This window comes from Pristiophorus japonicus, chromosome 3 (assembly GCF_044704955.1).
Source record: "Pristiophorus japonicus isolate sPriJap1 chromosome 3, sPriJap1.hap1, whole genome shotgun sequence".
Lineage (NCBI taxonomy): Eukaryota > Metazoa > Chordata > Chondrichthyes > Pristiophoridae > Pristiophorus > Pristiophorus japonicus.
The window spans coordinates 151,282,410-151,305,548 of NC_091979.1; the positions used below are offsets into that span (position 1 = coordinate 151,282,410).

General features: G+C 43.3%; 1 protein-coding gene across 1 annotated transcript in view; it reads right to left on the reverse strand.

Annotated features, from left to right (window-relative positions):
• The window catches only part of LOC139259937 (serine/threonine-protein kinase 17B-like), a 45,090-nt gene that overhangs the window by 17,008 nt on the left and 4,943 nt on the right, over window positions 1-23,139 (reverse strand). Inside the window, exons 2-4 of the mRNA XM_070875900.1 lie at window positions 10,423-10,635; window positions 9,027-9,171; window positions 1,224-1,350 (exon numbers count right to left, since the gene is read on the reverse strand). Of these exons, the coding sequence (XP_070732001.1) occupies window positions 1,224-1,350; window positions 9,027-9,171; window positions 10,423-10,635 (485 nt within the window). The remainder of the gene's footprint in view (window positions 1-1,223; window positions 1,351-9,026; window positions 9,172-10,422; window positions 10,636-23,139) is intronic.

Here is a 23,139-nt window from a genome sequence, read left to right on the forward strand (position 1 = left end):
GAAAAACACCTAAAGCGCTTCACACATATGTATTCATGCTGAGCTTTTTAAATAAAAGGAGATATTAGGAAGGGTGACCAACAGTTGATCAAAGAGGTGGGTTTTAAAGAGGGTCTTAAGGGAAGAGAGGTAGACAGGTTTAGGGAGAAAAGAAAAAAGGCTCGACACTCCTGCAGTCAACAAGCCAGCTGACATAAACCACCAAAACTCATGTTTTGCTTAAGCAATTTAATCACAAGAGGATTCTTCGGTCCCAGCAGGAAGTCACCACTTTCAGGAAAAAGTGTACTAAAAGCGGCCACTCAGCGCATGATGTCAGTGCTACCTTGTTGTTGGAACAATCCAAAACTAGGTACACTGTCCTGCTTTCTCCCATGACCCTCTTCCATCAGCTTCAAATGTTTATCCACTTTTCCTTTAAAAGATATGATCTCTGCCTCAATTATTACTTGTGAAAAAGCATTCCTTGGCTCCAATCTGATTTAAAAGAAAATTTCTCCCAACCCTTTTCCTCACAGCAGTGAAGATTTTAACTTGATATCTTGCCACTGACTCTTGAGCGAGAGGAAATAGTCTTTCTCTATTCACTCCCAAAATCCTTCCTAATTTTAAAACCTCTATTACATCTCAACTTAGTCTTCTCTAATCCAGATGAAGGAGGGTAAAAAACACGGTGGTGAAAACCAGCAAAAGAAGAGACAAATTTAACATATTTGAAAAGTAAAGTGCAACGATCCAATGGGTTGGTTAGTATATACTAAAGCTCATTTATATTTCACACACGTTTTTCAACAAACCACTTTTAGTATATAGCTTATTAAAAAAGGTATCTATTTTTCAGTTTCCTTGAATATTAACTTGACATCTGAAAAATGCATTTCAAAGTGTAGATTTAACAATTTCAAAAGTCTATCTATTTCATCAAGCAAATTATAATTTATATCAAGCAAGCAAAAACTTAAGGTTTGTGGAAGAGATACAAATATTTCACTAAACTTTCATCTTCGGGTAAATGCACCAATTCCTACACATACATTGGGGAGTCATGCTCGAAGGGAGTGCAGATTGGAGATGGGGCTACACTGCTGCAGTATGAAACTGGCCACTTGCATTCCTTTGAAGTGTGGCTCTCCACTCGGAGCACAGAATTGGTAAAAAATGTTAAAAGCACACCTAAATTCCATAATGTCCTTTTAAAAACAAATTTATATAATTAATCTTACCAATGTACTCTGGCGTTCCTGTGATTTCTCTTAATTCACCAACGTTGCCAACTCTCCTGGACAAGCCAAAATCGACTATCTTTATATCACCCAATGGTGATGAGCTGGTTAATAAGATATTCTGAGGCTAAAAAAGAAAACCACAAAAATAAAGCAAAAATGTTAGCAAACGTTTCAGGTCAATAACCCTTCATGAGTTCTGACGAAGGGTCATCAACCTGAAACATTAACTATTGCTCTCTCCACAGATGCTGCCTGACCTGCTGAGTATTTCCAGCATTTTGTGTTTTTTTATTTCAGATTTGCAGCAACCGCAGTATTTTGCTTTTGTTAAATGTTAGCGAAGTAGTTTTTGATGCTTCAATCGATTTATTAGGGATCTGTGTCTGATGACATCAACAAACCAAAAGTCCAATTTATAAAAGCGATTTAGCCACTGTACAAACTTGGTATTTTCAGCATATATTTGTGGAATCTTTCAGACTGAAATGTCCCATAGCAATATTTAAAATGAGCTGAGTTAATATTGCCATGAAAGCCACACTCAAACCTCTCAAATAACTAGTTCATGAGCTACATAGCCCAAGGCTTGGGAAGTCACCTGCCCATCCTTAGCTGCAGGAGCTGTATAGGCTGGTTAAATCCAAGAGCGAAATATTGAAGACAAAATTTAAAAAAAATCTATGCCCTAGAGAAACACAATAGTAGTGAAGAAAGAATCAAGAGTGTTATTCTCCTCAACTGTCACATTGCTGTCCATTTCAAAATAACAAAAAGTGGCATCTTAAGAATATTGCAAACTTGCAGAGCACTTGTAAGAAATTGCATGCAAGTTTTTGTAGCTGGGTCTTTTAATTTCCTCCCCTCGCCCCAATGCAGTATTTTAGACTAGTCTAAATGGTGTTCAATGTTCCAGCAGCACTGTTGGTGAAACATCACTTGCTAAAGTTCTTCAAAACATTCAGATTTGAATAACACAAAAAATGGTTTTGAAAATAGGGCCCATGGCATAAATCTACTCTAACTTAATTTACCAAGGTACAGATAAACAGGTACAAACCTCTAGAATATCAAGGCCCAAGTTCTGACCACTTCAAAAATGATTGTGATAAATACCTGCTCCAAAGCATTTTCATTTAAAAAAAAAAGACAAGCCAAGCCAAGATATAAACTGCCACAATTTTCATTTATGAGTATTTGGGATTTCACTTCCATGAAGATTAATTCGAGGCCAATCATTACTTCACACAAGAGGAGGATAAAATATACAACTAGCAAGTAGGTTTACTATCCCTTGTACACCTATTAGGTCTACAGGCTCACGGGTGACTGAAAATACATTCAATTAATACAGGGAAGTTTCTTCAATTGCATTTAAAAAATGCAAAGCAATGTGAACTTCATCATTTATACATCAAAAGAATTGCAGCAAAAAAAAACCCCTTGCATAACTGACTTGCTACACAACTTCAAACAATCACGCAGATTAGAAATACATGACAACTAGGGGGGAGGCCATCTTAGACTGGGTGTTATGTAATGAGAAAGGATTAATTAGCAATCTCGTTGTGCGAGGCCCCTTGGGGAAGAGTGACCATAATATGGTGGAATTCTGCATTAGGATTCTGCATTAGGATGGAGAATGAAACAGTTAATTCAGAGACCATGGTCCAGAACTTAAAGAAGGCTAACTTTGAAGGTATGAGGCGTGAATTGGCTGAGATGGATTGGCGAATGATACTTAAGGGGTTGACTGTGGATGGGCAATGGCAGACATTTAGAGACCGCATGGATGAACTACAACAATTGTACATTCCTGTCTGGCATAGAAATAAAAAAGGGAAGGTGGCTCAACCGTGGCTATCAAGGGAAATCAGGGATAGTATTAAAGCCAAGGAAGTGGCATACAAATTGGCCAGAAATAGCAGCGAACCTGGGGACTGGGAGAAATTTAGAACTCAGCAGAGGAGGACAAAGGGTTTGATTAGGGCAGGGAAAATGGAGTATGAGAAGAAGCTTGCAGGGAACATTAAGACGGATTGCAAAAGTTTCTATCGATATGTAAAGAGAAAAAGGTTAGTAAAGACAAATGTAGGTCCCCTGCAGTCAGAATCAGGGGAAGTCATAACGGGGAACAAAGAAATGGCGGACCAATTGAACAAGTACTTTGGTTCGGTATTCACGAAGGAGGACACGAACAACCTTCCGGTTATAAAAGGGGTCGGGGGGTCTAGTAAGGAGGAGGAACTGAGGGAAATCCTTATTAGCCGGGAAATTGTGTTGGGGAAATTGATGGGATTGAAGGCCGATAAATCCCCAGGGCCTGATGGACTGCATCCCAGAGTACTTAAGGAGGTGGCCTTGGAAATAGTGGATGCGTTGACAGTCATTTTCCAACATTCCATTGACTCTGGATCAGTTCCTATGGAGTGGAGGGTAGCCAATGTAACCCCACTTTTTAAAAAAGGAGGGAGAGAGAAAACAGGGAATTATAGACCGGTCAGCCTGACATCGGTAGTGGGTAAAATGATGGAATCAATTATTAAGGATGTCATAGCAGTGCATTTGGAAAGAGGTGACATGATAGGTCCAAGTCAGCATGGATTTGTGAAAGGGAAATCATGCTTGACAAATCTTCTGGAATTTTTTGAGGATGTTTCCAGTAGAGTGGATAAGGGAGAACCAGTTGATGTGGTATATTTGGACTTTCAGAAGGCGTTCGACAAGGTCCCACACAAGAGATTGATGTGCAAAGTTAGAGCACATGGGATTGGGGGTAGTGTACTGACATGGATTGAGAACTGGTTGTCAGACAGGAAGCAAAGAGTAGGAGTAAATGGGTACTTTTCAGAATGGCAGGCAGTGACTAGTGGGGTACCGCAAGGTTCTGTGCTGGGGCCCCAGCTGTTTACACTGTACATTAATGATTTAGATGAGGGGATTAAATGTAGTATCTCCAAATTTGCGGATGACACTAAGTTGGGTGGCAGTGTGAGCTGCGAGGAGGATGCTGTGAGGCTGCAGAGCGACTTGGATAGGTTAGGTGAGTGGGCAAATGCATGGCAGATGAAGTATAATGTGGATAAATGTGAGGTTATCCACTTTGGTGGTAAAAACAGAGAGACAGACTATTATCTGAATGGTGACAGATTAGGAAAAGGGGAGGTGCAAAGAGACCTGGGTGTCATGGTACATCAGTCATTGAAGGTTGGCATGCAGGTGCAGCAGGCGGTTAAGAAAGCAAATGGCATGTTGGCCTTCATAGCAAGGGGATTTGAGTACAGGGGCAGGGAGGTGTTGCTACAGTTGTACAGGGCATTGGTGAGGCCACACCTGGAGTATTGTGTACAGTTTTGGTCTCCTAACCTGAGGAAGGACATTCTTGCTATTGAGGGAGTGCAGCGAAGGTTCACCAGACTGATTCCCGGGATGGCGGGACTGACCTATCAAGAAAGACTGGATCAACTGGGCTTGCATTCACTGGAGTTCAGAAGAATGAGAGGGGACCTCATAGAAACATATAAAATTCTGACGGGGTTAGACAGGTTAGATGCAGGAAGAATGTTCCCAATGTTGGGGAAGTCCAGAACCAGGGGTCACAGTCTAAGGATAAGGGGTAAGCCATTTAGGACCGAGATGCGGAGGAACTTCTTCACCCAGAGAGTGGTGAACCTGTGGAATTCTCTACCACAGAAAGTTGTTGAGGCCAATTCACTAAATATATTCAAAAAGGAGTTAGATGAGGTCCTTACTGCTAGGGGGATCAAGGGGTATGGCGAGAAAGCAGGAATGGGGTACTGAAGTTGAATGTTCAGCCATGAACTCATTGAATGGCGGTGCAGGCTAGAAGGGCCGAATGGCCTACTCCTGCACCTATTTTCTATGTTTCTATGTTTCTATGTTTCTGCATTATATGGCATAGTAATCCATTCTCTTCCAGACATTTAAGTTACCTCAAAATGATTCATGTTTAATCTGCAGCAGTGGTTTTATGTTATTACAAAATCTTTTAACTTGCTCACAGCACCGCTGAACAACCATGTTTGAAATTTCATGAGTCATTCCAAAATGCCTCACTGCTTACTCATTTGAATTTACAATTATTGTGCAAAGTTTGTACACTATACATAAAGCAGTGGTCATCTCAACAGTTATAGCATTTAAGTAACAGTACAAATATTAATTAGGCAAATAAAATATAAATGGATAACATGCTTTGCAAATGAGTCAACATCAGAAGCGAGTTTACATAAACATAAATAAATAAAAAATTAAGTTTCTACTCACTTGCTGCAGCACCGGGAGCCCTCCAACAGCGTGCTGAGATGGGGCCCCCTCAGTCTCTGTCAGTGGGCAGAGGAGAGAGAGAGAGAGAAAGAAAAAGGAGAGAAAGAAAGAAAAAGGAGAAAAAAGAAAGAAAGAGAAAAAGAGAGAAAAAGGAGAAAAAAAAAAAGAGAAAGAGAGAAAAAAAAAGAGAAAAAGGAGAGAGGGAAAAGAGAAAAAGAGGAAAGGAGAGAGAGAGAGAGAGAGAGAGAGAGAGAGAGAGAGAGAGAGCGCGAGAGCGAGAGAAGGGTGCGCTGAACGGACGACGACGAAGAGGAGGCCAGGCCGCCACTTCGGGCGGGGCCCACCACCGACATGGGGGAAGGAGAGGAGGGGGAAGGGCTGAACAGGAGGCAGGGGGTGGCTGAATGGGAGGGAAGCCAGAGTCCCAATCTTCAATGCCCGGTGAGCCCATTCGGCCAGGGCTAGGGATGGCATTCTTCGGGCCCCTCCCACACAGCCTGCAGAGAGTCAGGCTGCGAGGAGCTACTGCACATGCGCGCACACTCTAGTGCGCATGTGCAGAGATCCCAGCACTGTTCCCAGCGCCGGGACCTGGCTCCGCCCTCCACGCATTCTGCTGCGCTGCGCCAAGAGCCTGGATCGACCGGATGGAGGGGAGAATACCAAGGTAAATAATAGGCGACGTTTCTGTTCTAAAAAGTCGGCGCATCATACTGAGGTGCGCCGTTCTAACCCTGGGGGCAAACTTGGGCTCAACATTTCCCTCATTTCCCTGCCCTCTCAATACCTCAAATCATTACCAACAATGCAGGTGGGAAATATGCTCCTGCTGTATGCTACATTGTACATTGCTACATTGCGTACGTAAAATATTCCATTAAGTTACTCAGTCCATTAGAAAATGTACCCAAATCCACTTTATTGCTTAAAAGTCTGAATGTAATGTACATTTCAAATGTAATCAGATTTGTTTTTAGTCACTTCTGAAAATATTTTCTATAAAAGTAAATTAAACATTTAAAAATAAAGTTACCTAACCAAACTATTTGGTGCACACAACAAAAAAAGTCACTTATACAGAGATACAACTGCAGTTCTTGGAGCTATGCAAAACTTAGCTGCGCTTTAGCTCCTCTTGTTTAAATAATTTACTCATTCATTTTGAATTCCCCAACTCTTGAGGATTCAAGAAAAATGCCCCAATAAGTAATAATAGTTCACCTTGTTTAAAAAATATACTTTTCACAACAAACATTTGGATTGCTGAGATTAGCTTTTCACCATCTTTCATATCTCCACTGCTTATAGAAGTTGCGTTAGTGCTAGCGCGATTTTCCTGCTAAATGTGATCAGTAAGATCTGACACGAATTAAAGCTCGAAATGGACAAAAACAATTCCTTCAAAAGTATATTATAAGGTAGTCCCTTGCATCAAGGATGACCCGCTCCCACACCAAAAAGGGATGAGTTCACAGGTGTTTCAATGAGGGATCTGACATTCTAAGTCCCGAGCTACATATTGAAGAGTAGAAGATGCCTGTGCGTGGATTCTCAAAAGAACCCATTGGTACGTAGCATAGGAAAGGCATATTCTGATTTAATCTGTATTCCTTGTTTGCCGTAACTCTCTTCTCTCACAATGATTGCCTACACAAGAACAGCAGAGGAGGAATGTGAAATCTATTGGCAGAGGTAGCAGATAAAAATAAATTCTAACAAAAGGTAGATTGATTAGCTGTACCTGAATTGCTTGGCTGTGTTGTTATATAATTTACTTAGAAGTACACCTTAACGAGGTGTCAATTACTTACTGAACACCTTTTTCAGCCTGCAAGAGGTGACTTTGCAATTGACAATGATAATGATAATGTAAATTGGTTAGCAATATTTGCCCAATTTAAATTAGCTTTAAGTAGTGGGGCTGTAGCAGATTACTGCGATACAATATTATAAAAATTGTACCATTCCATTTTGTTTTGCACTTAAACAGCAAATGCTTCTAACATGTAAAGCTTGAACAGTGGCTTTCACTTTTAGAATTTCATACTAAATGATGATTTCACACCAAAGCTTTTTTGGCATTTAATTTTAATCAGGTCTTAGCTAAATAGTTGGAGGTTTGGAGAATATATATATATTTTTTTTAATAAAGTGTATTCAGATTGGAAGGAATAAGCAATATTCTGCTTCATCTGATTGACCTGCAGCAATTTCTAGGATACAGAAACACAAATGAACACTATCCACATTGTGCCGTGTGCATCACCGCAAGCAGTTTATTCTCAACAGAGAAACACACACAGCATCTCCCTGCATCCTCACTATACTGAATTCAAGATTCAAATATACCAGCCTGGAGTTTACACTAGGTTGTGCTGGTATTTTCAGCGCAATTCACCCAAAATCAGCTAAACCAGCAGTAAAGATCGAGGAATTTAAAGTGCAACTTATGTCTAGCTTAAATCGAGTTTCTGCTATCTTTTGTGCCGGTTTAAAAAATATCGCGTTGCAAGGCATCCCCATCCCCCAGATCGAATTAATCACCATGGCGAGTTTCCACTAATTGTGCCCGTTTCCAGGTCTTTGAGAAGGCTTTTAAAATTAAGTTTTTTTTGGTGCAAGGACTCCAACAGATACTTTCTAAAAGCTTTTAAATATTAAAAAATATTTAATTTACTAAGAAACTGATTATACACCAATGAAACTAACAAATGGTTCCATTGTTTTCTTTTACATTCTCAGTTATTTTAAATCGGGTTACTCACAGGTGCAGATTTGTTGGGCCGACTGGCCTCCTTCTTGTGCTGTACTATTTTATGACATCAAGGAATTTTTAAAAATAACACAATTGTGTTCTAAAACACTGCACAGATTGCACTGGTCCCTGGAAGATTTTACCTTCGGCAATATGCTAATGAGTTGGAGTGGAAATTTGATCAAAGAAAGGTGGCCCGAGGTCTGGGAGGGGGCAGAGGATGTTGGCGCAGCCAGAGTGGGGCCCAAATAATTGGCATGGCCCGCCACCCCAGAGGGAGCGCTGAGCGGAGGAGCGGTTGGCCCGAGGACGCAGCCCGCTGGCCCTCTCCCTTCACCCGCGCGCCCCCCCCCCCCCCACAGCGAATGCTATGGGGAGGAGCGGCCAGCCTGAGGACTGTGGCTGCAGGAGTTCCAGCAGGGTGACAAGGGGGAGGCAGCCGATAACCCCGACATCGAGGAGAAAGATTATATTGGCGAGTACCCTGTACGAATTATTTCAAAAAAAATGTTATGTATGTATTTAAATGTACCGGATGAGGGGTGGTGCCGGATAAGGGAGTCCCGGATAAGAGGTTCAACCTATATATTGCTTTTGATAGAAACACAGTAGACAAAATGTCCTATGACTTCAAAAGCCTCAAAACATTTAAACTATTTTTAAAAATAAGCTTTTACTTTCAAACTGGTTTGTCAATGCCTCACTCAATAAGCAACACTTTTTCAGAATAGGATCTTGCACCAAAATAAACGAAAGCTTACCTTTAAATCCAGGTGTACAATATTGTTTTGGTGTAGGAAAAGTACTCCTTCAAGAGTCTGTCGAAGAAGTCTGATCACATCCTTTTCTGAGAGAGTTTCATCTCTGTCAGCTACACAAAGATTGAAGACTTCTCCTCCAGCAGCACTAGAAAAGGGAATTTAAAATACGATAAATCAAAACTTATTTTAATTCTCATCTCCCCCGGCTTTTTTTTTGCCAATTACCTTAAATCTGTCTCTTCTAGTTACTCATCCTCCTGCCAATGGAAACAGTTTCTCCTTATTTATTCTATCAAAACCCTCATAATTTTGATGATCTCTATTAAATCTCTCCTTAAAATTCTCTGCTCCAAGGAGAACAATCCCAGCTTCTCCAATCTCTCCACATAACTGAAGTCCTTCATCCTTAGTACATCTCGTCTGTACTCTCTCCAAGGCCTTGACATCCTTGCTAAAGTGTGGTGTCCAGAAATGGACAACACTCTAGCTGAGGTCTAATTTATAAAGGTTTAGCAGAACTTCCTTGCTTTTATACTATTATGTCTATTTATAAAGCCTAGGATCCCATAGGTCTTTAACAGCCTTCTCAACATGCCCTGCCACCTTCAAAGAATTGTGTATCTGAACCAAGTCTCTGTTCCTCCACCCACTTTAAAATTGTACAATTTTGTTTATATTGTCTCTCCCTCCAAAATGCATCACTTCACACTTCTCTATTACATTGAATCTGCCACGTGTTTGCCCATTTCAGCAGTCTATGTCCTCCTGAAGTCTGCTACTATCCTCCTCACTGTTTACTACATTTTCAAACTTTGTCTCAATGGCAAACTTTGAAATTATTTTCCTATAGCCAAAATCATTAAATGCATCAAAAAGAGTAGTGGTCCAAACACCGACCCCTGGGGGACGGTACCATATACTTCCATCCAGTCTGAAAAACACCCATTCACCACTATTCTGTTTTCTGTCTTGCAGCCAATTTCTTAACCAGGTTGCCACCGCCACTTTAATCTTATGAGCTTCAATTTTGCTTATGTCTGTTATTTTGCACTACATCAAACCCCTTTTCAACATTAATATACACGACCAGCACCCATGAAGCTACGCCAACAAGCAGAGGGGAGAAAATTGACAAAGAAAAAAAATTACCAGGAAAAGAATGAATTAGAAAAAAAAAAATGGAAAGAATGTAATTTTAAAAAAAGAGAAAGAGGATAGGAAAGAGAATCATGGAATATAGAACAATTGTTTAAATTTAATGATTTTCAACAGTTCTAATGGTTTACTTCATGTATATGCCATCAATATTCCAGTAGCAAAACTAATCTTAAGATTTGTATAGCTTTGTTAACTCTAATATTGTATGTGTTCCAGCAACAGAGGATAGAATACTTACTATTCTAATACGAGGATGATTTCATTAGTTGTTTCATACACCTCGTACAGGTCTACCACACGTGGATTTGACTTTGCCATTTCAAGTACAGCAATTTCATGTATGATATCAGCTTTACAATCCAGACCCCGGCGCCGCTTCTTCAGAAACTTAGCTGCATATTCTTTCCCAGTAGCTTTTTGTATACATTTTTTAACTACAGCAAATTTGCCTCTGCAACAGAAAAAAAGGTTAACGTAACAGAATGAACTGTAACCATGCAGTTTGTCTTATATATTGAGCTTTAAAATTTCCCAAGTTATAAATCAGTGCTAAGTTTGCACCTTTTAAGCTTATGTGCAACAGATACCCCCAGTAAATATCAAATTTGCTTTAAACAGGTAGGTGTAGCATTTAGATCAAAATCAAAACCTTTAAAATATGGATCACATCAGAGAGGTTCTTTACACATACAAAACCATGAAAGATTGTATCTTTTCAAGATTGTATCTGCACTGGTGTCTCAACAAACCGCATCATAAAGTGGTAGAAAGAGGACTGGCAAATGGACTTCTCATTCTCAGACAAGCTGTCAGATGAAGCTACCTAATCATCGCAAAATTCTTGAGGGAGTTTCGGCCTTTTGTCTTTCACTTCCATAATGAATACTTCCAATTCTCTTTCATGTTAGAAGCAAAAATTAAGAGGTAGTCCTGCAGCAATGAGGAGAACCAAAATTAAACATTACTAGAGCCTACTCTCCTCCTCCTATGCCATTGCAAAATCTTGCACTTAAGCACACTTTGAAATTTTTGAATACTGTACTGCTTTTTTGTTACTATTCAAGAACTGCAGCGCTAAAGGTAAAAAACATTAAAATCAACTTGTTACAGAACGATTCAAACTAAATTCAGAAACGAGTTGATAAAAATGAATTGCATCTAAATATACCATCTTATGTTCTCTCCAGCAGCTATTGCATTAGGTAACCTTACACTCAGTAAGGCCATTTATATACAATGACTTACTTGGGGCCCAAGTTTCGGGCCCCGCCTAGAACGGCGCAGCCCTGACCTGGACGCCCGTTTTTCACGCCACAAAGTGCGCCTGAAAAAACTTCCAGATTCTCCGGTTCCCTGCTGGTCCTCTGGCCCTCGGCGCGGCGCAGCAGGAGCTGTAGGGGGCGGAGCTAGGTCCCTGCGCTGAAAACAGTGCCGGGACCTCTGCACATGCGCGCTACAGTGGGTGTGCAGGTGCAGTAGCTCCAGGCGCCCAAAATTGTGTGGGAGGGGCCTGAAGCAACGCAGCCCCTAGCCCTGGCCGAATGGCCTCACTGGGGCTGCGTGCATAAGGCTCCTCCCACGCCCAGCTCCTGCTTCCTCCGGACCGGACCCGACCCCCGCTCCCACACCCCCACCGACCCGACCTCCGCTTCCGACCTCCGCTCCCAACCGATCTCCTCCTCCCCCCCCACCCCCCCCTCGCCCCGATCCGCGCTCCCGACCCTGACGCCACCTACCTGTCAATCCGCTAAGTCTAAGCTCGAAGTCTTGGGCCCGGCCCGTTCAGTCTCTCTCTCTCTTTTTCCTCCCCCCCTCCCTTCTTTCTCACCCCCCCTCCCTCCCCTCCCTGCCTTCTCACCCTCCCCCCTCAACCCCCCTCCCCTCCCTCACTTGTCAACCCCCTCCCCGCCCACCCCCCCCTCCCTCCCCTCGCTGTCAGAAACACAGACACTGACAGACAGAGAGTGAGAGACACACACAGACAGACAGAGATAGAGACACTGACAGAGACACACTGGGCAGGGGGGCATCCCAGCAAGCTGTTGGAGGGCTCCCGGTGCTGCAGTCGGTAAGTAGAAAATGTTTTATTTATTGGTTGATTTATTGATGTTTTTATCATTTATTATTGATGATGGCTCTTTATTTGTAAAACTGAAGTGTTTAATGTTTGTAAACTTCCCTTTAAACCCCCCTCCCCCCATTCCCTACGCCTGATTTGTAACCTACGCCTGATTTTCTAAAGTGTAGACAAGGTTTTTGCGAGCGTACAAAAATCTTCACTTACTCCATTCTAAGTTAGTTTGGAGTAAGTTTTCACTGCCGAAACTTTGAAAACAGGCGCAAGTGGCCGGACACGCCCCCTTTTGAAAAAAAAATTCTGTTCCAAAGTGAAACTGTTCAAACTGACTAGAACTGGAGCAAACTAAATGCCGAGAATTTGAATTTCTAAGATACTCCGTTCTACACCAGTTGGTCCAAAAAATCAGGAGCAACTGAGGCCGAAACTTGGGCCCATTAAAACTGGAATGGTCAATATTCAAAAATGTATGAACTAAACGCCACCAAAAAAGTTTTCCTTAGCTAGTAGTAAAAGGTCAACTAACCCCTTGATCCAGATCTTGTGAAAAACAATAATTAATTAAATATTCTCTGTGCAAATTCAATGAGCCCCCAATGCCTTTTCACCAACGTTCAGACTAACTGAACATTCAGAGAGCTCCCAACATTGATCATGACTTAAAGCTGAATCTGTTCTGAATGTGGATCTGAACGAGCGCTTCTTGAACCAGCACTTATCTTTTCATTACAAAATTATAAGTTTTGTGATTCTTACTGAGAACAAGACCTTTCAGCAGTGAGACAATAAAAATTTATATTTATATAGCTCCTTTAAGGTAGCAAAATGTCCCAAGGCGCTTCGCAGAAGTGTTATCGAACAAAATTTGATACCGAGCCACATAAGGAGATAGGGCAGATGGTCAAAGAGGTAGGTTTTAAAGAATATCTCAAGAGGAGATATTTAGGGAGGGAATTCCAAAGCTTAAGCCCTTGCCAGCTGAAAGCACGGCCACCAATGGTGGTGCGATTAAAATAGGGGATCCACAAGAGCTTAGATATCTGAATATAGAAAGTTCAGAGGAAAAGTGAAAAAGAACAAAAAGAGGGGATGAGAATAGAATGGCAGCTACCACAAGTCTTCTCTAGGCATATCGTCATCATCATCATTGGTGGTCCCTCGAACAAGGATGACTTGCTTCCACAGGAGTTCACAGATGTTTCAATGAAGGACCCGATATTCCAGTCCTGAACTCCAATTGAAGGGGTGGAAGATGACTGTGCATGGATTTTTTTAACGTGTGGTGACTGTTGCACATCAGCTGCCATACGGGCTTGACAGAGCTAGGCCTTTATCCAGTGGCTAGGGTTAATCAGGTCAACTGGAGACCTGCTGCATGGACCTAGTGCGCACACATATCGCAGTATGGGCAGGCCCATGCTGCTCCTAGGCCCCCTACCCTCATTCGCCGCTCCTCCGCCACAAAAACACTCGCTGAACCTCCGTCACGATCACCCACAATCCCTCATTACTCGTCGCAAATCCACCACAACCTTCCTGCTCCTCTGCTTTACTAGGGCCCCATCGATGCTCCTGCCCACGCTCCAAATGGCGACCTGGGTCCTGATGACGTCACCCAGTCACCCATCTCGAAGCCGTTGCACATTATAAAAGTAAACGGATAGCAAGAGGGTTGGTGGGGCCGATTAGGGACCAAAAAGAGTTATGCATGGAGGCAGAGGGTATGGCTGACTTACTAAATGGGTATATCAGCCATGATCTTATTAAATGGCAGAACATTCGAGGCGCCAAATGGCCTACTCCTATTTCTTAAGTACTTTGCATCCGGCTTCAGTAAGGAAGATGTTGCCACAAACATAGTAAAAGGAGGAGGTAGAAACATAGAAAATAGGTGCAGAAGTGGGCCATTCGGCCCTTTGAGCCTGCACCACCATTCAATAAGATCATGGCTGATCATTCACCTCAGTACCCCTTTCCTGGTTTCTCTCCATACCCCTTGATCCCTTTAGCCGTAAGCGCCATATCTAACTCTCTTGAATATATCCAATGAACTGGCATCAACAACTCTCTGCGGTAGGGAATTCCACAGGTTAACAACTCTCTGCGTGAAGTTTCTCCTCATCTCAGTCCTAAATTTTATATGTTTCTATGAGATCCCCTCTCATCCTTCTAAACTCCAGTGAATACAGGCCCAATCGATCCAGTCTCTCCTCATATGTCAGTCCTGCCATCCCGGGAATCAGTCTGGTGAACCTTCGCTGCACTCCCTCAATAGCAAGAACGTCCTTCCTCAGACTAGGAGACCAAAACTGAACATAATATTCAAGGTGGGGCCTCACTAAGGCCCTGTACAACTGCAGTAAGACCTCCATGCTCCTATATTCAAATCCCCTAGCTATGAAGGCCAACATACCATTTGCCTTCTTCACCGCCTGCTGTACCTGCATGCCAACTTTCAATGACTGATGCACCATGACACCCAGGTCTCGTTGCACCTCCCCTTTTCCTAATCTGCCACCACACAAATAATATTCTACCTTCGTGTTTTTGCCACCAAAGTGGATAACCTCACATTTATCCACATTATACTGCATCTGCCACACGTTTGCCCACTCACCTAACCTGTCCAAGTCACCCTGCAGCCTTTTAACATCCTCCTCACAGCTCACACCGCCACCCAGCTTAGTGTCATCTGCAAACTTGGAGATATTACACTCAATTCCTTCATCCAAATCATTAATGTATATTGTAAATAGCTGGGGTCCTAGCACGGAGCCCTGTGTCACCCCACTCATCACTGCCTGCCATTTTGAAAAGGACCCATTTATCCCGACTCTCTGCTTCCTGTCTGCCAACCAATTCTCTATTCACAGCAGAACATAACCCCAATGCCATGTGCTTTAATTTTGCACACCAATCTTGTGTGGGACCTTGTCAAAAGCCTTTTGAAAGTCTAAATACACCACATCCACTGGTTCTCCCTGTTACATCCTCAAAAAATTCTAGAAGATTTGTCAAGCAGGATTTCCCATTCATAAATCCATGCTGACTTGGACTGATCCCATCACTGCTTTCCAAATGTGCTGCGAGTTAATCTTTAATAATTGATTCCAACATTTTCCCCACTACTGATGTCAGGCTAACCGGTCTATAATTACCCATTTTCTCACTCCCTCCTTTCTTAAAAAGTGATGTTACATTAGCAGCCCTCCAGTCCATAGGAACTGATCCAGAGTTGATAGACTGTTGGAAAATGATCACCAATGCATCCACTATTTCTAGGGCTACGTCCTCAAGTACTCTGGGATACAGACTATCAGGCCCCGGGGATTTATCAGCCCTCAAACCCATCAATTTCCCTAACACAATTTCCCGCATAATAAGGATTTCCTTCAGTTCCTCCTTCTCACTAGAACCTCAGTCCCCTAGTATTTCCAGAATGTTATTTGTGTCTTCCTTCGTGAAGACAGAACCAAAGTATTTGTTTAACTGGTCTGCCATTTCTTTGTTCCCAATTATAAATTCACCTGAATTTGACTGCACAGGACCTACGTTTGTTTTCAGAGAACATAGAAAATAGGTGCAGGAGCAGGCCATTCAGCCCTTCGAGCCTGCGCCACAATTCAATATCATGGCTGATCATGCAACTTCAGTACCGCACTCCTGCCTTCTCTCCATACCCCCTAATCCCTTTAGCCACAAGGGCCACATTTAACTCAATTTTGAATATATCCAACGAACTGGACTCAACAACTTTTTGTGGTAGAGAATTCCATAGGTTCACAATTTTCTGGGTAAAAAAAGTTTCTCCTCATCTCAGTCCTATATGGCTTACGCCTTATCCTTAGACTGTGTCCCCTGGTTCTGGACTTCCCCAACATCGGGAACATTCTTCCTGCATCTAACCTGTCCAATCCCATCAGAATTTTATATGCTTCTATGAGGGAGAGAGAAAACAGGGAATTATAGACCGGTTAGCCCGACATCAGTAGTGGGGAAAATGTTGGAATCAATTATTGAAGATGAAATAGCAGCGCATTTGGAAAGCAGTGACAGGATCGGTCCAAGTCAGCATGGATTTATGAAAGGGAAATCATGCTTGACAAATCTCGACTTTTGAAGATGTAACTAGTCGAGTGGATAAGGGAGAACCAGTGGATGTGGTGTATTTGGACTTGCAAAAGGCTTTTGACAAGGTCCCACACAAGAGATTAGTGTCCAAAATTAAGGCACATGGGATTGGGGGTTATGTATTGACGTGGATAGAGAACTGGTTGGCAGACAGGAAGCAGAGTGGAAATAAACGGGTCCTTTTCAGTATGTATGCTTTTAAAAAAAAAAACTGTACAGAACTTGTGTATAGCAAAGTAGAGAAACAAGGGTAGAAGTGTTGAGGAAAAGGGGAAATTTTGCATGAGACAATACCCAGTTGTTTAAACAGTCCCACACCTGTCCTTTCTGAAGAAGCTACAAAAGGAATTTTTTAAAAAGTACTTTGATCAACACAAACTTTGGTTTTGTGATTAGCATTTTTGATAGCCTTTTAATTTGGATGTCTCTCCAGGTGCGGAACACACGATGGAACATGATCAGACTACATATTACACGAATCCCCAATTTATTGCTAAGGCCACTTTCTTCCACATTCAGATCATAACTCACATACATTCCTATCTTCACTGTGGAAATTCCCAACCACGCCCATCATCTAATTTTGCAAATGCTCTCTACCAGCCTCACTTATCCACAGACTTCAGCTAATCAAAACTCTGCAGCCAGAGTTCTCTGCTACACAGCGATCTACAGGTTCAACCTCCAAAATCCAGAGTTCAGGAATCCAGAATGTTCTGGAATCCAGGCCGATCCGTGACGGGGTCGTCCAGAAAATGTTCCGATATCCGGATTCCCCCGCCTTCACGAACCGACTTGGCCATTACCTCAGCTGCCTGACCCCACCTACCTCAGGCCAGGCAAGGAACTCCTCCACAGCGGCGAGGCCCCACCAGACGACTTTATCAACGGGACCGGCGACCCGAACAGCTCCTCGGCGAGCACACCCGGCCCCACCCCCCATTTTCTGACATTCTGAAATCCGGAAATACCCGAACTTGGGCTCGGATGTTACCGGATTCGTGACGTCAGAAAGACGTTCTGAAGTCCGGAAAAACACGAAAACCCGCTCGGCCTCGGTCGCGAGGTTGCCGGATTCGGGAGGTAGAACCTGTACTATGGGAATTGGGGTGATAGAATTGGTTTTCAAATTAATTGGGAGCCCACTTTCATAAATATCCCTACTCTCTGGAATATGGCAACAAAACCACTTCACCTTTCTAACCACCTTATAAAGCCACTTTTAAAAACCTGCCTTTTCAACCAGGCCTTCAGCATCCTCTCCTGAAATTCCTTCATTAACCTTCTCAATGGCAACCTCTCCCCTTGTAAGGCACTTTCAGACTTTCATAGACTTGAAGAGCACTATTTAACTGCAAGTAGTTGCAACCAAGGATTTTGCAGACATAATTGCAAGCCCTGCATTAAAACAGCAGCAGTTACTATTAAAAAAAAACGTAGCAAACTCAACAGCAGCAAAGTGATCTCTAAAAGAATATCATGAAGTCACTGCAGCGCCTCTGATTCAATCCGAAAGACATCAGCATGATAACCACAGGTCAACTTCCTATTACAGTAGCCTTCAAGTTTGTTAAATGCTGAACTGTTCAGTTCCCACATATAGGGCCCAAGTTTCCACACGCGCCTAGAACGGCGCAGTCCCGACCTGGACGCCTGTTTTTCGCGCCACAAAGTGCCACAAAATCCTCGGTATTCTCCACCTCCCTGCAGGTCCTCTGGCCCTCGGCGCAGCACAGCAAGAGCTGTAGGGGGGCGGAGCCAGGTCCCTGCGCTGAAAACAGTGTCGGGACCTCTGCACACGCGCGCTACAGTGGGCACGCAAGTGCAGTAGCTCTAGGCGCCGAACTGTGTGGGAGGGGCCCGAAGCACGCAGCCCCTAGCCCTGGCCGAATGGCCTCACTGGGGCTGCGTGAATAAGGCTCCTCCCATGGCCAGCTCCTGCTTTCCCCGCCTGCCCCCGACCAGACCCGACACCCGCTCCCCGCCCTGCCTCCGGACCAGACCAGACACCTGCTCCCCGCACCGCCCACCCCCCCCGCCTCCGGACCAGACCCGACACCAGCTCCCCCCCCGCCACCCGACTGGACCCGACCCGCGCTCCTGTTCCCGCTCCCCGCCTCCCCCTGACCCGACCCGCGCTCCGGTTCCCGCCTCCCCGACTGGAACCGACCCGCGCTCCTGTTCCCGCTCCGCCCCCGACTGGACCCGAGCTCCTGTTCCCGCTCCCCCGACAGGATCCGACCCGCGCTCCTGTTCCCGCTCCCCGCCCCCCCCACCACTGGACCAGACCCGACTCCCGCTCCCGGACTGGATCCGACACCCCCTCTCTCTCCCTCCCTCCCTCCCGACCCGAACCGAACCTCTCCGACCCGACCCAACCCAACGCCACCTACCTGTAAATCTGGTGCTGGGGACGGGCCCTGCCCGAAGTCTCGGGCCGGCCCATTCAGCCTTCGGTCCCGAAGGGCCTGCCTGAAGCACTTTCACACAGGTAGGAAGATGGTTTATTTAATCTTTTTGCTTATGTTTATTCAGGTTAGATTTATTTGTATAATATTTGTATAAGTATAAATAAGGATCTATTATAGAATTTAATGACTTCCCTTCCCCCCCCCCCCCCACCTCGTTCTGGACGCCTAATTTGTAACCTGCGCCTGATTTTTTAATGTGTAGAACAGGTTTTTCAGTTCTACAAAAATCTTCACTTGCTCCATTCTACTTTAGTTTGGAGTACGTTTTCACTGTGGAAACTTTCAAATCAGGTGTCAGTGGCCGGACACGCTCTCTTTTGAAGAAAAAATTCTGTTCCAAAGTAGAACTGTTCTACCTGCAGAAAGAAAATGTGGAGAATTGCGATTTCTAAGATAGTCCGTTCTCCACCAGTTGCTCCTAAAAATCAGGCGCAAATCATGTGGAAACTTGGGCCCTTAAACTCACAGTTTCAAACTTGCACAGTACCAATAATGAACCAGTCCAATTTCTTTACATTTACAAGCAAGGCAAAATTAATGCATGTAATACTTAAGACAGCAAGGAATCCAGTGTCCCTATAGTTGACCTACTATAACTGAGCTTTCCATTAGAACCAAATAAATCAGACAGAAAAATGTTCTGACAAAATTCAAACATTTCTACTTATACTTATACTCTCTTCACACACCCACAAAAAATTATCTTGGGTCTAAAAATCATGAAAAACTGAACATTTGTTACATTAAAAATTCTTGAAATATTAAAGTTGATAAATAAACTTGACATGCAAGGAACCGACAATATCTTGGGCCACAAAATTGTGATAATAGGGATCTACCAGGTCAACAGCCTCTTCGTAGGCAAGCTACACATGGGGAGTCAGTTCAGCATGGCTGCAATCCTTACAATGGGACCACATTACATAGCAGAGCTCAGCAAGTCTACAAAAATTGACATAACAAATCTAAATGAGAGCAGACAAAGTTTCTATCCCCAAACTGAGGCAAAATGTGAATGACAAGAGCACAGAATGATTGAAGGAAAAATCTCGGTTACAGAAAATGCTTGTCTCCAAAATTACATAACCACATCACTAAAGTTAAAAAATGACATGTGAATGTAAACCGATAAACTTGAGCTAATCCAAAACTCTGCTGCCTGTAGCTTAACTTTCACCAAGTGCTGTTTACCATCACCCCTGTGCACGCTGACCTGCATTGGATCCCAGTCCAACACTTCGAATTTCAAATTCTCTCCTCATGTTTAAATCCTTCCATGACCTCACCCCTCCCCATCTCCAACTTCCTCAGTCCTACAACCACCTGGGAACTCCACATTCCTCGATTTCTGGTCTCTTGAACATCACCAACTTCCTTTGCTACACCATTGGCTGTTTAGGCCTTAAGCTCTGGAATTCCCTCACTAAAGCGCTCCTCCTTTAAGACGCTCTTTAAAATAAAAAACTACCTCTTACCAAGCTTTTGGTCACCTATCCTAATGTCTCCTTCTTTGGCTCAGTGTCAAGATTTTAGGTCTGATTATTCTCGTGAACCACCTAGTTGTTTTAGATGTTAAAGGCACTATATAAATGCAAGTTGCTGTTCTTGATACTGAATTGATTTATTTACACTGGAAGTGACACCAGAACAAAGCAATGAGTTAATTCCTGGAGGGGATGCAGCTCCTGTGCAGTGTCATAGAAACAAAGAAAATAGGTGCAGGAGTAGGCCATTCGGCCCTTCGAACCTGCACCATCATTCAACATGATCATGGCTGATCATTCAATTTTAATAGCCCATTCCTGCTTTCTCTCCATACCCCTTGATCTCTTCAGCTGTAAGGGCCACATCTAACTCCCTTTTGAATATATCTAACGAACTGGCCTCAACAATTCCACAGGTTCACAATTCTCTGAGTGAAGAAGTTTCTCCTCATCTTGGTCATAAATGGTTTATCCCTTATCCTTAGACTGTGACCTCTGGTTCTGGACTTCCCCAACATCGGGAACATTCTTCCTGCATCTAACCTGTCCAATCCAGTCAGAATTTTATACGTTCATTCTTATAAATTCCAGTGAATATAAGCCTAGTCGATCCAGTCTTTCTTCGTATGTCAGTCCTGCCATCCTGGGTATCAGTCTGGTGAACCTTCGCTGCACTCCCTCAATAGCAAGAATGTTCTTCTTCAGAACTGTACACAATATTCAAGGTGTGGCCTCACCAAGGCCCTCCCTGTACAACTGCAGTAAGACCTACTTACTCCTATACTCAAATCCTCTCGCTATGAAGGCCAACATGCCATTTGCCTTCACCGCCTGCTGCACCTGCATGCCAACTTTCAATGACCGATGTACCATGACACCCAGGTCTCATTGCACCTCTCCTTTTCCTAATCTGTCACCACAAATAATATTCTGCCTTCCTGTTTTTAACCACCAAAGTGGATAACCTCACATTTATCTACAGTATACTGCACCTGCCATGCATTTGCCCACTCACCTAACCTGTCTAAGTCACCCTGCAGCCTTTTAGCATCCTCCTCACAGCTCACACTGTCACCCAGCTTAGTATCATCTGCAAACTTGGAGATATTACATTCAATTCCTTAGTCTAAAATCATCAATATATATTGTAAATAGCTTGGGTCCCAGCACTGAACCTTGTGGTACCCCACTAGTCATTGCCTGCCATTCTGAAAAGGACCCATTAATCCCTACTCTTTGCTTCCCATCTGCCAACCAGTTCTCTATCCACGTCAATACATTATCCCCAATACCATGTGCTTTAATTTTGCACACTAATCTCTTGTGCAGGACCTTGTCAAAAGCCTTCTGAAAGTCCAAATACACCACATGCACTGGTTCTCCTTTGTCCACTCTACTAGTTACATCCTCAAAAAATTCTAGAAGATTTGTCAAGCATGATTTCCCTTTCATAAATCCATGCTGATTTGGACCGATCCCATCACTGCTTTCCAAATGCACTGCTATTACATGTTTAATAATTGATTCCAACATTTTCCCCACTACCGATGTCAGGCTATCCGGTCTATAATTCCCTGTTTTCTCTCTCCCTCCTTTTTAAAAAAAAAAGTGGGGTTACATTAGCTACCCTCCAGTCCATAGGAACTGATCCAGAGTCTATAGAACGTTGGAAAATGATCACCAATGCATCCACTATTTCTAGGGTTACTTCCTTAAGTACTCTGGGATGCAGACTATCAGGCCCCGGGGATTTATCAGCCTTCAATCCCATCAATTTCCTTAACACAATTTCCTGATTAATAAGGATTTCCTTCAGTTCCTCCTTCTCGCTAGACCCTCAGTCCCCTAGTATTTCCGGAAGATTATTTGTGTCTTCCTTAGTGAAGACAGAATCAAAATATTTGTTCAATTGGTCTGCCATTTTTGTTCCCCATTATAAATTCATCTGATTCTGAATGCAAGGGACCTACATTTGTCTTCACTAATCATTTTCTCTTCACATATCTATAGAAGCTTTTGCACTCAGTTTTTATGTTTCCTGCAAGCTTACTCTCATACTCTCAAACCCATGATCGGCTGGATTTTCGGCTTTTGGAGTTTTTCGGTGAAAACGGTAGTGATCGGTGAAACTTACCATTTTCGCTGCACTACTGTTTATAGCCCGAACTTTTGTCCTTCACATCTGCGCCAGGGACGCATGTAAAGGAGGTGTTGCACAAGTATTCGCGGCGCAAAGCGCGAGTTTCAGCAACTTTAGTCTGGGGCCGGGAGCGCTGCGAGGCGCCTTGGGAAGGGGGGGGGGGGGGGAAGAAAAAAAAAAGAAGAGTAAAAAAATTCCCAAATATATTTACAAGATCCTTAACTATCTAATCGCTGCAACAAAAAAAAAAAAAATAATTTTAATTAAACTTTAACTTACTTTTGTGCATGTTTTCATGCTTACAGCTTATGACAGGGCTGCACCAATAGGTTTGACCAGTCACTATTCTGGGTGCGGCATATGGGTCGAGAGAGGGTCGAAACTCAGACGCAATCAGAGTCATTGCACGTTGGCGCACCTCTCCCCGGCAGTACTTTGAAGCGCCACCGCAAACAGGTACCCGAGGATCTTGCCCAGGCTTTGTGAATGGGTTTGGCTGCGGAGGGTCAAATCGCGGCGAAAACCCGGTCGCAAACCTGGCGAAAATCTGGCCCATGGTCTCTAAATTAATTGCAGGTGGGTTTAAACATAGGATGTAGATAGTTGTACTGAAAACTATTTACATTTTCAGTGCTGGGAGAGAGTTCTAAAA